The sequence below is a fragment of the Mauremys reevesii genome, linkage group 7 (genome assembly GCF_016161935.1).
Source record: "Mauremys reevesii isolate NIE-2019 linkage group 7, ASM1616193v1, whole genome shotgun sequence".
Lineage (NCBI taxonomy): Eukaryota > Metazoa > Chordata > Testudines > Geoemydidae > Mauremys > Mauremys reevesii.
In genome coordinates, this window is record NC_052629.1 from 33,582,991 (window position 1) to 33,600,585 (window position 17,595).

At 43.4% G+C, this 17,595-nt stretch overlaps 2 protein-coding genes across 8 annotated transcripts in view; one reads left to right on the forward strand and one right to left on the reverse strand.

Moving 5' to 3' along the window:
• Positions 1–7,937, forward strand: part of ACTA2 (actin alpha 2, smooth muscle) — a 59,171-nt gene extending 51,234 nt beyond the window's left edge. For all 3 annotated transcript variants that reach the window (XM_039480870.1, XM_039480871.1, XM_039480872.1), the window contains exons 5-9: positions 1,159–1,243; positions 1,346–1,507; positions 1,764–1,955; positions 5,306–5,487; positions 7,641–7,937. In XM_039480870.1, the coding sequence (XP_039336804.1) occupies positions 1,159–1,243; positions 1,346–1,507; positions 1,764–1,955; positions 5,306–5,487; positions 7,641–7,784 (765 nt within the window). In that variant the 3' untranslated portion in view covers positions 7,785–7,937. The remainder of the gene's footprint in view (positions 1–1,158; positions 1,244–1,345; positions 1,508–1,763; positions 1,956–5,305; positions 5,488–7,640) is intronic.
• Positions 7,938–10,841: 2,904 nt separating this feature from the next.
• The window catches only part of STAMBPL1 (STAM binding protein like 1), a 59,356-nt gene continuing 52,602 nt past the window's right edge, over positions 10,842–17,595 (reverse strand). For 4 of the 5 annotated variants that reach the window (XR_005582700.1, XM_039480866.1, XM_039480869.1 and 1 more), the window contains 2 exons: positions 15,659–15,758; positions 10,842–11,189 (listed from right to left, as the gene is read on the reverse strand). Coding sequence is in view for 4 of the 5 variants with exons in the window: in XM_039480866.1 (XP_039336800.1) it covers positions 11,133–11,189; positions 15,659–15,758 (157 nt within the window). In the remaining variant the exon portion in view is untranslated. The remainder of the gene's footprint in view (positions 11,190–15,658; positions 15,759–17,595) is intronic. The other variant, XM_039480868.1, reaches the window with a different exon arrangement.

A 17,595-nucleotide genomic window follows, 5' to 3' on the forward strand; every position in this document is an offset into this window, starting at 1 on the left:
GCCAGGTAAATTAAGAGACAAGTAACAAAGGATACATTTTCATAGCTAGAGAATCACATGAACAGAGATCACCCGCATCAAAACTTCCCAGTAAGTCAATTAAATTAATGAAATAATGTTTAACCTCATAGGAGCAAGAGCATTCAGAACGAAGGTATTACTGTACTCATTATCTGCTGTGCTAAAACTCCAGTAAAACCTAGTCACTTTTGGGTTACTATGTACCACTGGTCATACAAATTTAGAAAATGTAGTTAGGTGCTGAATATAAAGTAGCAGCCAGAGCTCTGAATTTCTATCCTTTGCCCTGGTTAAATTAGATTTCCTAACCATATTTTTTAAAAGCTATAATATGGTGAAAGGATCAAAACCCAAACCCCTTTCTGACACTGTAATGGCATTGAGAAGCTTCCTCTGAAATCATTTCAGTCTCTGTGGATTCTGTATGATTTTTATATGATCATTACAATTACTCACAACAATTGTACATCATATGTTATTGATATTCATGATAATAAAATAGTTATGGAAGTTATGACAGTGTGGCTAGTTGTCAAATTGTTGTTTGTACTATTGTTGAAACTGTGTTGGTCCCAGGATATTAGAGAGACGAGGTGGGTGAGGTAATGTCTTTTATTGGACCAGCTTCTGTTGGTAAAAGAACAAGCTTTTCAAATGCTTTCAAAAGCTTGTCTCTTTCACCAACAGAAGTTGGTCCAATGAAAGTTGTCAAATTTACGTTTCTGTAGTTTAAACTTTTTTTATTAGGTCATTGAACTAGCGCATACAAGTTGCCACATTTCAGCTTTTAAATCTTTTTTTTTTTAATATGAAAGGCTATTTTAAAAAAGAGTAATGGCTTTTTTTCCATTCAAAATTCTGATCTCAGCTATTTGATGAAAATAAAATACTGTAAGTGATGCTGTGTGTTTGTTTGTGTGTGTGAGAGAGAAAATGCACACATGAACAAATCCAGAATAGTTGGTGTTCTAGACTACATGTATAGAATTTAGACAGAATACCCCTTGATTTTCTCCCTACCACTGCTTGCCAATAATCTGTACTAAACCCCCCTTTCCCCTTTCTAACGAGTTACTTATTGTTTGTAATTTTAAAAAATGCCTATCGCTACAATGATTTGCTATTGTTACATTTCAGATAATGTTTGAGACCTTCAATGTACCAGCCATGTATGTAGCTATTCAGGCTGTTCTGTCCCTCTATGCTTCTGGACGTACCACAGGTATGTGACTTTGGGATTCTGGGGAAGGGAAAATGTGAAATTTAAACAGTTTTAAAAAAATGGAATCTGAGGTTAACTGACATCTGTACTCCTTTCTCAAAGGGATTGTACTAGACTCTGGTGATGGTGTCACCCACAATGTGCCAATCTATGAAGGGTACGCCCTGCCCCATGCCATCATGCGTCTGGACCTGGCTGGCCGAGACTTAACCGACTACCTCATGAAAATTCTCACTGAACGTGGCTATTCCTTTGTGACTACTGGTAAGGATAATAATAAATGAGAAGATTTGCTTAATGTGTAAAATTCTTGATAGCTTTAAAAGATCAGTGGTTGTTCTTAGAGCTGCAGCAGAAGCATAAAGAAATTGAGCAGAATATAAAATACCCACCCAGCATTACTGAGAGAGGATTTATTTTCACAAGTTGTTTGGAAGAGCTGGTAGGGTAAAGTGATGGACAACCTGTTAAAATGCATGAATCTTTAACTCCCATTCTAAAGTCTGAGTCCTGCCAACAGCTGAACGTGAAATTGTCCGTGACATCAAGGAGAAGCTGTGTTATGTGGCCCTGGACTTTGAAAATGAGATGGCCACTGCTGCTTCTTCCTCCTCTCTGGAGAAGAGCTATGAGCTGCCTGATGGGCAGGTGATCACCATAGGTAATGAGCGTTTCCGCTGCCCTGAGACCCTGTTCCAACCTTCCTTCATTGGTAAGTTAATTGATTTCTTCTCTTGGTAAATTATGTTAATAGCTCATCCCTGTGCTCCTTTAATCCTATCCATACCCTGCTCCACATTTATTTACTTAGACTATAGCATACGGTGCCTATAGATGCATATGTTCTAGTATATATTTTCAGTTAATATGGGTCTAAGACTCTATATTATAACAGCACCATTCATGTAAAGGAGTTTAATGTCAAGGCACAGTTCATCAGCTAAGTAATAGACACTTTCAAAATAAAAACAAAAAATACTCATTCCTGTTCTCCTAGATAGAGATGAACATCATTTCATATATCGTACAGTCAGCTACTGTGCTTTAATAGCCTTGGACCAACAAGTCACTCCCCAGCCCATTAGTAACTAATGCTTTTAAAAAAACATTGAAGGGTCTAATTCAGATCTGGCTTAAGTGGGTGAACTATCACTGGGGTCTTAGCCACCACAGCAGCTCAGAACTTGGCCTGAAGATTTTATTTCTGCTTTGTCAGGATCATTGTTCATTGATCATTGCTTCCCTGGGACCCCTGCCACTTCCTATAAAACCATAGACACCACTGGAAATTCAAATTTCACTTCTGTTTTCCTTCTGTATCATAGGACCATTAAATGGAAGCTGTCAATACCTGCACTTCTGACCCTTCCTGGTCTCTCCAAATGTCAGATTTAAATCTCTCTTGGGGTGGAATCATGGGATTCTTCCACTCTCAGAACAGGCTCTGGGCTATGCTCCCCAGTGATCAGCTGTGATTACCTCAGCAGATATGACTTATGTTCAGCACCTGCTAGTTTGCTCTCTCCAGGAGCAATGACCATGGTACCCAGTAACCAAGCAGCCCCCTTAAAGCAAAGTAGTATTTATTTAGAACAAAACCATTTAAGAAAAACTAGGTCTTTCAGCAGTAGCCAGACTTGATGAATATCTTGCTTACCAGGTGTTTATCCATCTTCCACATGGGGATCCTGATCTTAGCTTGATATAGACCCCCTAAGGCCCATAGGGGCTGGATTACATAGTCTGTTCCCTTTACTCACAAAAAAATGTCACTCCCCTTTGCTTCAAGGAGAATCCATCTAAAAGATGTTCATTCTTTTGATTACCCTTCTTCCCAGAGAACAAGCTATTTAATTGTTTGTAGAGCTTTGATATGTATGTTCCTCCACACAGGCAAAATTGGTGTGTAACTTTGGGTTGGAGACAGGAGGTAGGTCCATTGTATTGTAATTTCCCTCCAAGTGTTTGCTAGGAAATGGTAAGTTGTGTATATTGTGTTGCTTCCCTGCTTCTTTTTCTCAGAGCCCTCTATTAAGGTAGATCAATACATTAATACAGGAAAGTCTTGTAATCCAATATACAATAACTTCACCTCACTGATCAGGTCATACAGTGTTAAGAAAATTATTACATCTCCATATTCTTTCATCATCTTAGGTTGTAAACTCTTTGGGGCAGGGACCGTCTTGCTCCTATTTTTACAGCACCTTGCACAATGGGTCCTGATCCTTACCATGGCCTCTAGATGCTACTGCAACATAAATACTGAACGATCATAGTTTGCTTTGACTGTATTTGCCCCCTTTTGTGTTTGCTTTTCATAACTACCATAGGACAATTAGTTTATTGGCAAGAGGTTTATGCACAGAGCAGATTTTAAGCAAAATTGGAGACTGCTCTTGGAAAGTGAGTATTGAATTTGTAAATACAAGGTTTTACACAGGAAACCTGGCGCTAAGAATTACTCATCCCATCAGGAAACAGAAACAGTAAAGTAATATAACCATGTATTTAAAAAATAGCCAAGGAAGGCTGTACTTCCTCCCAGAGGTGTTCTTTAACTAGGAAGTGTCACTATTGTACTTTCAATGTGCTAATAGATGAAAGAAAATATCAATTTAATTCTTATGTACACTGGCTGTCTAAACCAGAGTATATTTGGTGTTGTGCCTTAGAAAAGAGGCGTTAGCACAATGTCATGCTAGTGAACAGACTTGAGTATAGGTTGCCACAAAACCAAATGGAATCACCTGTAAGTCTTGTGAGAGGGCAGGATTCCCAACCAGCAATAATAGTGTTGCACACCTAATGTTCCTAGGACATACGTAGGATTTTTTTAAAACAAACAATTCCGGTAAAGCTGTAAGGAATTCTTATAGTCTGTTTGAAATTGGATGGAAAATTCTAATGGAGACTCTACTCCTCTTTCATTCCATACCCTTTGGTTTCTTGTTTGAAACAATTATACAAGCAGTCTGTGCCCCAAATAACTTCTGACTTATGGCCTGGTCTATACCTAAAAATTAGATTAGCCTATTTACATCACTCAGGGCTGCGAAAAATTTCACACTCTGTGTGACCTAGGCAGGTTGACATAACCCCAACTGTAGATGCAGCTGGCTTAACAAAAGAATTTTTCTGTCAACCTAGCTACCACCTCAAAAAGGTGGATTATCTACATCAGTGGACAAACCCCTTCCGTTCACATGAGAAGTGTCTACACTACGGCACCAGAGCTGCAACACTGTAGCTGTGCTGCTGTAGCATAGCCATATTCTAAGGGCTTGGCTACACTTGAGAGTTACAGCACAATAAAGGAGCCCTGGGTGCCCTAGCTCACTACCCGTCCACACTGGCAAGGCATATAGAGCGCTCTGACTCCACGGCTACAGCGCTCCTGGTACTCCACCTTGGTGAGTGGAATAACGTTTGCTGCACCTGTGGATGAGGTGTTGCATTACTGCGCTCTGATCGGCCTCTGGAAACGTCCCATAATCCCCTTAAATCAAGTGGCCACTCTTGTCATTGTTTTGAATCACTGTAGGAATGCAGATATGCCCTTTGAAGGTTCCGTTTCTGACAGCCGGGAATGCTGTGTGAGAGAGAGACCCTTACAAGACAGCATGCTGACATGCTCTCAGCCCCACAAAAACCCACTCTCCCCCCCCACACACACACAACACACGTCACACTCCACCCCCACCCCTGCATTTGAAAAGCACGTTGCAGTCACTTGCATGCTGGGATAGCTGCCCATAATGCACCGCTCCCAATGCCGCTGTAAGTGCCGCAAATGTGGCCACACCGGTGTGCAAGCAGCTGTCAGTGTGGACAGACTGCAGCACTTTCCCTACTGCGCTCTCCGAAGGCGGGTTTAACTCACGGCGCGCCACATCTGCAAGTGTAGCCATGCCCTATAGTTTAGCTAGCAGCAGAATGACTCTGCACAAGCCTTGGAGACTGGTGCCTTCTAAACAGCAGCTTCTATTCATTTTACTTAATAGTTTTAAGACTACTTACTTACTTATTGCTTATTCTAAACCTTCTGCTATTTTTTCACAGGCATGGAGTCTGCTGGCATTCATGAAACTACTTACAACAGCATCATGAAGTGTGATATTGATATCAGAAAGGACCTTTATGCAAACAACGTCCTGTCTGGTGGTACTACGATGTACCCGGGTATTGCTGACCGGATGCAAAAGGAAATCACTGCTCTGGCTCCCAGCACTATGAAAATCAAGGTACAGCACAATTATTTGTGGGCAGATTTTTGCAAAGATGGGGGGGGGGGCGGAGCAGAGGAGTTCAGCTCTTTCATGTGCATATTTTCTCAAGTAATCACTAATACATACTCTGCTTGCTAGCAAAAGGCCAGTTTTGCCACCCTGATTCATGATGAGCTGTACCTTACTCTGGGCTAGACTGTACCTGTATAATCTGCCCTGAGTAAGGGGTGGCAGGTAACTGCATTGCCCCAGAAGAAGAGCAGAGAATGAATTGTGACTGAATCCCAGTTCCTCCCTTGTTGCCAGCATGGAGTAAGTTACATCAGCCCTTTCTGTGTAGGAACTTACTCCCCCCGTGGGCCTGGCCAGTGTCTGTCACATGCCTGATTGGGCTCTGTACAAAGCCCAGCCTGAGGATGTGGAGCTGCACTTTAAAGCCGATAACCTGGTGGTTAGAACACTCCCCCAGGATGTGGGAGATCTAGGTTCCAATCCTCCTGCCTGATGTAGAGTCAGGATTTGAAGCCAGGTCTCCCACCTCTCAAGCGAGAGCCCTAACCACTGCGCGATGGGATGTTCTGGGGTGAGTCTCTCTATCTCACCAGTCGAAGACGTTCCATTGACTAGTTAAGGATTTTATACCCAGTGGAGAAGGGACTGGAGCTGGGGGTCTCCCACATCCCAGTGAGTGCTCTAAGCACCAGACTATCGAATCAATCTTGCTCTCTTGTCCAGTGGATATTTAAGTATTTTATACAAAGTGGGGCAGCTTCCACGGTGGGATTGAGACCCACCCAGCATATTCAATAGACCAGTAGGTAGAGCACTCAGCCGGGTGCAAGCCCCTGCTCTACAGAGTGGGGATTTAAAGCCAAGCCTCCCACACCCTAGGTGACTGCTCTAACCACAGGGCTAGTGGGGGGAGGGGCGAAAGCACCAGCTTTTTATCCTCCTCTGTTTTTCTTAAGAAAGGGCTGGCCTGGCTCAGGCACCTGACTCCAGGAGGGGGTTCACCGCTGAGAATCCTGACTGGAGGGAGCTGCCGCCCTCCTGTGCAGAGTTAGGCACCTAACCCTATTGAGGGGCAGGGCTTAGGCAACACCCAGCTCCTCAGCATTTTGCACTGGCTAGCCTAGGCCGTTCATTCTTCACATGCTGGATTCTATGAATCTCTTTGTTAGGGGACGAACGCGCCCGCTGCAATGTACAGGGAACCTGGGTGCCTAAGCCAGAGTTGTGAATTCCCATGGCGGCAGGGCACCTAACAGTTAGGTGCTGAAGTGATGAGCCTAAGTTCTCCTTGTGAATCCCACTCTCAGGAACTTTAGGAAATTTTACCCTAAGTTAACATGTTTCCCACTGATGCCAGGAGTCGAAAGACTCAAAGACACTGCGATTGCTTTTCCTGCGCTTTGATCAGGCCCCTACTCAGGAGTGCCGGAAGTGTTCTAGAAGTGTGGGGCGGGGCCACCGGTGCCCAAACTGTGGCCCCGCCCCTATTTCTTCCCTTCCCCCCAAGGCTCCGCCCCACACTGTCTCTTCCCCGAGGCCCTGCCCCCTGCTCACACCTCTCCACCTCCTCCCCCCATCGCTCGCCCTTAAGGCAGGTAAAAAGTGATGGGACCATGGCCTCCTTTTCCCCCTCTCCTCCCATTCTGGTGCCCCTGCCCCTACTCCAAGCATTTTCCAACCTTTTCTTTCAACTGATCACTTTCTTAAAAAAAAAAAAAAAAAGTTTCTCTCCTGGCACCACAATCCCTCCATTCCTTGGGTCTTGAAATATCATATTCTCCATGGCATCAGGAAAGGGCTCCACAGACCACAGTGTGAGATCCACTGTCCATCCCTCTGCACTTGCAGGATTGTCCCTTGATATATTTCCAATCCATTAGCCAGTTTGGCATTAAATGTTTCAAGGGTTGTAGCTTCCCCTGCTTCGCTTGCAGTCACTGGTACTGCTTTGACTGGGAGGGCGCTCAAATTCTCAGTCTCAGCTAGGGTCAGACTATACACTGAGTGACTAGGAAATATTGGCCCATAACTCACATGTCAGGGATGCCACTGTAGCTTTTCCAGAGGGGTTCCATCAACATCAGTATCACTGCTTAAGTCGCTTTGTCACCAAACATGTTTACCCCATAACACAAGGTGGTATTTTTCCTTATCAGATAATTGCTCCTCCTGAGCGTAAGTACTCCGTCTGGATTGGTGGCTCTATTCTTGCCTCCCTGTCCACCTTCCAACAGATGTGGATCAGCAAACAGGAGTATGATGAAGCTGGCCCATCCATTGTTCACCGCAAATGCTTTTAATCTGCTTAGCTGTATATGTATTTTTCAGCACATTGCTGTGAATGTATTCAGGAATAAACACGTTCTTATAATTTCATTCCAAAATCTTTCATAATAATGGCTCTAATTGGATATGATGTATTTTTTTTTGAATAAATAGTAAATATGTGTCTAGTAACTTCTTTTATTTTACAAAAGGGTGTGGGCTGTCTTGGAGGCTTCTGAACTGGTTTCGTCTTCATTCAAGTGGTAATGTCAGAATACACTTTAAGTACCTGTCCCAGGCTTTTTCACATTTAGGCACCTAAACCAAAGACCTGATTTGCAGAGATGCTGAGTAGCCCCAAGTAGAGCCATCAATTTGGTGTCATCACAACCAGTTGTAGTCTGCTTCTGGTCCCCCACCACACTGTAGCTCTTAGTATAATTGATTGATACACACTGGCTTGGTGTGGGGCTGACGCATTCTTTTAGCATCAGTGGTGCGTGTGTGTCAGCCAAAGTAGGGGCATGGCTCAGAAAGGTACTGTCAAGGTAGTGTCTTCTCTACAGGAGCTAAACAGCCTATTTCTGACGTGTCTAAGCTGTGGCAATCAGGGTGAACTGGGGCTTCAGTTCAGACCAGGTCACTAGGTGGCTGGCTTGACTGCAGCAATATTATTTTAGTGCTGTGATTTTTGGCTACCTCTAGAACAAGCAATATAGGTTAATCACATAACATTTTCTTGGAATCACAATCTGAACAGCTAAAATGATTGATAGTTCTCGGTTTCCTTTTGGTAAATTTTATTTGCAGCTGATTTTTTTACTATTGTTTTAGATGAAATAAATGTTGAACAATTTTATTCTCACTGGATCTGAGGAAGCTCAAGCCTGAGTCAATGACGCTGTCAGGAAAGTGAATATGCAATGGTATTACAGCTGTGTCGGTCCCAGGCTAGTAGTAAGACAAGGTGGGTGAAGTGTGGCTTTTATTGGCCCACCTTCTGTTGGGGAGTGAGCGAACCTGTTAAGCTTACGCAGAGCTTGTCTTCAGGTCAGTCCTCTGTAAGCTCAAAAGCATGTCGCTCTCACCAACACACAGGGCCAGCTCCAGGCACCAGCCGACCAAGCACGTGCTTGGGGCGGCCAATCTTCAGGTAGCAGGGCGGCTCTCAAGGTTTTTTTCGTTTGTTTGTTTCGACAGGGTGGTGCGCAGGGATTGTTTCTTTTGGCGGGGCGGTGCAGTGCTTGGGGCGGCAAAAAAGTTAGAGCCCGGCCCTGCCAACACAAGTTGGTCCAATAAAAGACAGTACCGCTGCAACCTTGTCTCTGGAACGTACATACTGAGTTTGTCAGATATTGGTGAATATATTTCTCAGCAATTTCCAGGGAGCAGCTATAACTGTGCCTTACAACAAAGTTGGGAACAATAACTATATAACACGTCCCATCAAGGCCACGTCTTTTTTTTTTTTTTTTTTTGCAAAGACCATCATTAGCCGAACAGAGCTGGGGCATGCACTGAGTGACTAACTTGCGCTCTCTCTCTCGCTCATGGAGTCAGATTACATTTTATTTTTGCTACCCTGCATGCCCCCTCCCTCATCTGACCCACTTGTTAGTCTCCTCCAGCTGTTAGGCTACAATCTAAAAAATCAAGCCCTAGCTGGGACAGGGGCTCCCACTATGTCTGTACAGCACTTAGCACAATGGGCTCTGTCATAAGGCAGGCCATGCTGGAGTCCCCCTTAGTGGTTAGGTGTGACACCACAGACAAGCACTGCCTTGATTTCCCCACACATGGGGTATAAAGACCTTTAAATAACATGAATATCCTTTTGGAGGGGCTCAGATTAATAGCGAGTCCATTTTATACGGTTGCTGGGAGACTGTGGCAGTCTTAATTCTGTCTGTCACACGAGTCCACTGCGCTCCTCTCTCCAGGCCCTGCCCCATCTGGTGCCTCTTGACTCAAGCCTTTGCCCCAGGAGGAAGGTCTGTACGTGGGTAGAGGCCTTCTTTGGAGTCAGGCATCGGTGGTGGACTGTCAATATCTGCTGTTCCCTGCGGCAGCATCTCTAAGTTTCCTGACACAGTCTAGGGGACCTCCCTAGGCTGACAACTTCAGCTCTGCCTCTAGGAGTCTCCCCTCTCTACAAGCAGCTTTTCCAGTTGCCCCTGGCTGGGGATGGCTAAGCTGCAAAAATACCACCCACAGCTGGCCATGTCAGCTGATGTGGGTTCATGGGGCTGGGCATGCAGGGCTGTAACTGGAATGTAGGTTTTTCAGGCTCAGGGTGGAGCCTGGGCTACGGGACCCTACAATGGGGGAGAGCTCCCAGAGCCAAGCCTCCAGCATAAGCCCAACCATCTACCTTGAAATTTTACACTCCCAGCCCAAATGAGCTGCAATGGGTCAGCGCCAGGTTGTTTATGGCAGTGTAGCCATATCCTCTGCCGACAGGAACGCACCCTCTGTGCTCCCGGCTCTGCCCTCATAAGAGCTCCTCTTCACAGGAGTCTCTCGTTTCCTTGGGAATCTCCCTCTAACTGAGCTTGGGTAAACTTTATTAGGTCCAGGTGCTTGTTTTCTAATAATTAACCCTTACTCAGAAATCTGGTGTAATCAGTGACTCCCAGGTGGGTCAGCAAAAGGTAGTCACAGGCAGACTGGGCCATGACTGCCCTGAAAGGGGCCAATTTTCCCATGACAGGCTCCAACGTGGTTGACCTCTACATGGTACTGGAAAATAAAGGTTAGTAGGAGGCATGGTGGAAGGGGCAGGGCCATCTTGATTCTCAGAACAGCTTCTGAGTAGGCCTCTGAGAGGAGCACATTATTTTGTATTCTCTGTCCTCATTTCAACCCCCACACCCATCTCTTAGATGTCTCAAAAGTCAGCTTGGGACGCCCAACAGGCCCAGACAATTGTGCTTCGTCAACTACTGGAGTACATCTGACCTAGTCAACCCCTAGCTCATAGGAGATGCACACGTCAGCTGAATGTGTTTGTCAGACTGACTGTGGAAGGCCAGGGTTATAGAACACCATTGTTGTAAAATCTGTTGCACAGAAAATAGCTGATGACAAGGACCTTGACCTCAGCAGCACTGTACATGTTTTACCAGTGTTGTTGTTTGAAGCTCATTTTATTGTTGTACCATATTATTCAGATACATGTACAACCTTTGTTTTAATTCACTGTGAACTCTGTCTTGACAGAACAACAAAACTTGAAAATGGCAAGAGCAATAAATATCAAATCATTAAATCTAAAATGTATAAATATAAAACATCAGTAATTGCTGAAAAACATCATTGGAAAATCCGGCAGCCATTTTTCTACTTGGGCATCTGTTTGGTAGGCCATTTGTCTTCCATCAGCATCACCTCAGATCCAGCACAATTATTTTTGTTTCTGTCCCAACTACATGTTTACAGGTCTGTAAAAGAAATCAACCCATTCATTATTCACTGACAGCAGCCAATGAAGGTAATATATCATTTGAATGTCAGGCAAAATTGCATGAGCACCAGGTCCAGACCAAACCAAACCATAAAAGAGCTATTCCATATCCTGTATGTTCTTTCTGCTTTCTTCTCGGTGACAGCTACAAAAAAGTTACTTCAGTGTTCCCAGTACTTTCTAAGGTGCTGAGTAACAGCCCTGGATACCAACACTCTCCATTTAGCAACAGAACAGTAAACCACTGGCAGTGGCACTGCACATTATTTCATACGGCTCTGCCAATATTCCTCACCCCTGACCAGCCCTACCACCATGGCAAAACGGGTAGTTCTGATGTTATTTGTATTCACATCATGATGTCTTTGATGAGACTGCTAATAAGGGTGTCAACCAGTGTTGTCAGTATGGTTTTGGAGGCTTGCTGTATCCACAGACCTAAAACCCACAAATCATTTCATATAGGCCACAAGCACCCATTAAATGGCAGCCACTTTTGTACATTACCAAACTGGGCTGGACTCCAATGAGCTATGTGGTTTGGGACTTCCTCTTAAGTTTTGAGCCTGTTTTATATAGGCACAATTTCTTTGGCTCCCAGGTTTGCCTGTTAACGTACAGGGTTAACTTTTCAAGCACGGACTGAAAGTTTAACAGAAAAGTGACTATAGCTGCAAAAAAGGCCATGTGTTCTTTAACGAGAATAGTGCTGAAGGGTTAGATTTTTTTACACAGGCTATCACTCTTGTGCTCTCAGTTATGTATTGGACTAGGCTGCCTGTAGCTTGGCTGGATATACAGGGAAAAGGGGGAGCTGGGTGCCCACTATTCCTCATCTGGGACAGGTGGGCAGAGTCTATACTCCCGCCCTAGTAATGCACCAGCCAGCCAAACTGAGCTAGTTTAAGATGTGTCAGAATTTTCAGCTGATATAAGGTCAGCTGCCATTTGCTACTCCGATGGGGGAAGTGGAGCTGGACCTGTGCCTTTTGGGGGTATTTGAGGCAAAATGCCTCCGGAGTTTCCTCTTACCCCCTACGGTTCACTCAAGATTGTGCTTAAAGATGTAATCTAGCCCTAAAAGATGATGTTTGGAAACAGCCAAACACTGTTGGCCATAAACTGGCTTCAAAACATTACCATTATGTTCTGGTTCAAGAGAGTGCGACACTGGCAGACTAGGTGCCAGCTCATGCCGGGGCCCCATAGGTCTCACTGAACACTGACAAATGCATAGCAGGAAAGCAGTCTGGCTCACCTGTGTGTTAGTATTGTTAAAATCTGTGTAGATTTTTAAAAAATGTGTTTAGGCTCTCTGAAATGCTCGTAAGTTGCTGCCTGTATTCATCTCACACACAATAACTGTAGTCCATGTTTAAGGTAATATTTAAATGTTTGCTTTGTAACTATAGAAGCAATTGCAATGGAACTGCAAACCCCCATAGGCAGAAGAGAAGCATTAACAAGTGTGAAATACTAGTTGATCACAAGCGGTGTCATCTTGTGTCCCGCAAAAGGCGGCCCATAGACACCAGCTGAACCATTGTGCAACATCGGTGGACAAGAGATTGTGGATTGCTCCCCTCCACGCACATGAAGAGGAGGCATGCATGAGCACAGCCCATCAGCTTGAATTCCTGGGATGAGGAATAAAATCCCTGCCAAGAAGAAATTATCTTGATTCTGCTTGAACTATGAAGGGCAACGATTTTTTTAATGTAAGCAAGAGCGGCCCAGTGTTTGGCCTGGATTAGCCCTAAAGGACATAGCTTACAGCAGCTTTTCATATCCTTCTGGAACCTAAGACTAACTCATTTGTGTGTGTGTATGTTTACCTGCTTTAACCTTGTAAAAACATTTCTTTTTCTTAGTTAATAAATATTTGGTTAATTTATTATAGGATTGGCTACACGCATTGTCTTTGGTATAGGATCATTAATGCAGTTGACTTGGGGTAACCTGACTGTTGTTATTTTTGGTGTAAGGGACCATCTCTCACAAAGGAAAGCTTACCTGAGTGGCAGGATAGATTGGAGTACCCAAAGGGACGGTCTGTGACGCCACGTTAAGGCCTGAAACATTCACACTTGATCCTTGGCTGGTAAAATCTAAGTATAGAACTCACAACCAATTTCTGATGTGTGCCCTGCTCCTTAACCGTTTGTCCTGAGGTTGGTACTCATGCTCCTGAACCACTCCAGGCAGCTTGACAGGAGGATTTGATAATGTTATACATCAGCTTTAATACTTGTGAATCAAAGGAGAAGGCTAAGGTGTCAGCAGAGACACCCACAATGGAAGACAGAGACTTGAAACATGGGACAGACGTGTAACACTGAAAGACAATTTATAAGATGACAGGGTGAGCTACGTTGGTCTCTGATGGGAAATGTAATAGCTCCATGCTTTGTGACAGCAGTTGTGTACTTGGTGCCGTGTACAGAGAAGGAAGTGAGCTACGTAGCCTGGGGCTGCCTTTTCAAAACATGGTTGTAATGTTCAGTAGCAAGAGCCAGTGTTACAAGAGCCAAAACAACCTGGGGTGGGATTTCCAAAAGTGTTAGCATTTGCCTAACTCTGCTCTCATGGGAATTAATGGGAAAACTGCCATTAACGTCAACAGGGGCAGAGTTAAACTCATGGTCAACTTTTGAAAATCCCACCCCAAAGGAAACTAGGGCTTGGGTTCCAGCATTTGTATTCCACTTCCACTCCCCCAAGGTAGAAGCTGTACCTCTACGTGCAGTAAGTCTGTGCTCTTATTTATCAATTCCGGCTAACTCTCCAGTAGCCCTGTTTCCATATTTGGGAACTCTGCCAAGAGAAGGCATATTGCCTATATTTCAAAAAACGGAATGACATTTCTGATAATCATTAATGACTATTTAACTGTTCAGTCACAGATTCTCATTATAAACCCTTTAGCCATGTAAGGAGCACACTAGAACCTTTGACCACCCAACTAACTGGAGAACTACTTTGTGGTTACTGGAATGGCTTCTGAGAGGCTGGTGGAAAGAGTGAAAGGAAGAAGAGGTTCAATAGAGAAAATTATCCTTCATGGTGGATGTTAGCTCTGCAGGCTTATTGGACTTCACAGCTGGGGAAGCCAGTTGTGATTCTTTGTTAGGAAAAAAATCTCTTTAAGTGGTCATGAAAAACTTCTGTGGGAATTCTCTGGCCCTTTCCTCTTGGCATGGGACTACTGCCCAGCTGTTAAGAAGGACAACAGGAGTATATTTTCCATGCTTAGGGAGCACTAAGACATCCTAATGTGGGAAAGCTGCTTTTCTGGCTGATATTCTATTTCTCAAGTTAGTCAGAGAGCTGTTCATAACATTTACTGGTTACTGCCTCTCAAGTAGTGATAAGAAGTGTAACCTTTGTTTTACATTTTACATAGACATAATCTCAATAACCAAATTAATTTCTTTAGGTTTGACTCTCTGCTGTGGTTACAGATAAATTAGTTTAGTGGGGAACTGTGAGTCATAGAATGAAAGACTTTATTTAAAATAGAATAGTTGGTTAAAGCAAACAGGAATGACGATGAAACTATGCGCTGCAGTTATATTCACATTCCAAGATGAAAGAGTTCATCAAGAGGCAATCAGTCCCTGGATAAGAAGAATGGGTGTATAATCCTTTCATTAACCGTACCATGATGGTAAATGAGTGTGCTAGTTTAAAAGTTAGTGTGCTACCCTTTTTTATAATCACTTAATTAATTAGCATTAAACCTGCTTTTTACCATATTTATATTTCTACTATCATAATTAAAATACCTTCTATTCTCTCATGGGCTATTTAATATTAAACAGTATCTTTAATTAACATCTGCATAAATGCCATTCCAATAACTATCACTGTAGATAATATGCTTCCAAAACATTCACATTACATCCAAAACTTTTGTTAAAACCAGTTAGAACCAAACATGTTTACAACATGACCTGTGGTTATGTCTTAACTTACCTCTGAGCTATATCACTTTATTTCACCCACAATTTACCAGACCTCATTATCTTCAAGCCTAAATTTAAGTTCTCTACTTACATTTTAGCACAAGTCTATTTAACATAAACAAACATCACTTTTACAGGTGACAGAAGCAAATGTCAGGCATGAATGGCTCTTAGAAGGAGGCATCAGGAATGCACCCGTCAGTTAGGAAAGAACCATGAACTACACCCGGCTAAAGATATCAAAGGAAAAATATAGAGAAACCCAACCTAATGCTGGTATAACTTCTTGCAGCACAGGCACTGGTGAGAATTTGAAGGGACTGATATTTTTCTAGAAGATAAGCTCTGGTTCAAATAGGAATTAATTCTGGGAAGTGCTATGGCCTATATTATACAGGAAGTCAGACGATGATAACAATGATCACATCTTAGATTATTTTTTTGGAATATGTTAAGAATATGTTTAAAGTAATATACCTACATTAAATAGTCTAGGCTCCTTAGTATGTGGGTGAAACCCCTTCTTTTTACAAGCAGAAACTTCAAGCATGCCAGCATTAGTAAGTCTGAAGATCCCAGTGCTGGAAAGCAAAGAACAAAACTGACTTAAGGTTTGTAGCATTAAAAGAACTTGGTTCAAACAAGCATTAGTCAGTCAGTCAAACACAAGTTACTGGGTTCAATACGGAGTAAGTGGGTGAAATTTAATGGTCTCTGATGTACAGGAAATCAGATAAGATAATAAAACGGTCCTTTCTGGCATTAAAAGCTCTGAGTCTATGAAGTAGAAAATATCCTGCCAGATACAGCTGATCTATACTTTGCTTTGAGTCTTTATTACTAGTAAAAAAGAAATTCTACAGAAGAACGAAGAGCCACCTGACTACAAATCAATTCACTTTGATTAATGTTCCTAAGACTGAATAAAAAATAGAACATCAGAAATACAAGTGGAGGGGCTGGTCCTATATAAACTCTTACTCAATGATTAGTTCCTACCTCACATGAGTGGGTACCTGAGTACTCCTTTGAGTACTGAGTTAGAAACATTGTTACACAAGGCTTTGGGCCCATCATTTCACATTTGATGTACAAACTCTTGCTGAAGACTATTACTTTTGTATGTCTGAGGAGAATAATGAAAGACCAATTCTTATCCCCTGCCCAAAGCCCATGCAATCGACCCTACTACATGTGCTGGAGGGGCAGGGAAAGGAGGAGAAACAGAATCCTGCCTACCCTCCACCACCCAGGTCATGGCACAGCCATGTTCCAGGTTGTTACTGCCACTTCTAGACCGCAGGAGCCATCACAGCCAGCAATGCTTTTTGTACAGGGCAATTTTGCACAGGGGTTCCAGAGAGCTATATCTTTGCCACATGTAGGGGGTATGTGGAGACAGAATGTGTATGCTGGTTGTATTCCTTTAGCCACGATGAGTTAAGATAACATGCAGCTCCTGGGTAAAACTGCATTGCTAGTGATTACATACATGTGCTTTTTTATCATGGTCACACTTTAAGATTCTATTTATAAATTCAGCAAAGAGTCCTGTGGCACCTTATAGACTAACAGATGTATTGGAGCATGAGCTTTCATGGGTGAATACCCACTTCGTCAGATACCCACGAAAGCTCATGCTCCAATACGTCTGTTAGTCTATAAGGTGCCACAGGACTCTTTGCTGCTTTTACAGATCCAGACTAACACGGCTACCCCTCTGATATTTATAAATTGTTTATAAAGGATTAATAACGGATTAATCAATGTTAGACATGAGTAAGACATGCAATAGATGTTAAAGCATAGCAGTAGAAGGTATTATAGATGTTTAAAAGCCATGATTACAAGCAATCTATTGACCTGCTCCATATGGCTATTTTTAAAAGCATGTAGGCATTGCTCCACTCAGCATTTCCTAAGGGTTAGATTCACAGGGGGGACATATGTGCCTATATAGGAAGTTAGGTATCTATGTTCAACATTTAGGTGCCACTGGCATTCACAAAACCACCACTGACCTGAAGGCACCTTCATTTCTGCTGGTAGGCATATGCCAACCCTCCTAAATCCTGAAGCCACCCCACAGCTCACAAGCTGCTCATGCTTGAGCCCTGGCTGGTGGGATTCTGAAACTAGGTGTTCCCCTGCGTATCTCATTTGCAGGACCCGATTCGGTAGGTGTGCTACAATATACTCAACCTGCACAAAGACAGCCAGGAATTTTCAGGGCTTGCTGGCGTACATGGGTGCCCCATAGCTCAGAAGTTAGGTTACTCCCCTGGGATGTGGGAGACCCAGGCTGCAATCCCCACTCTGCCTGATTTGGAGCAGGAACTTGAACCCAGCTCTCTCACCTCAGAAGTGAGTGCCCTAAACTTCACGTTATTCTGAGGCAGGTATCGCTCAATGGCTCCT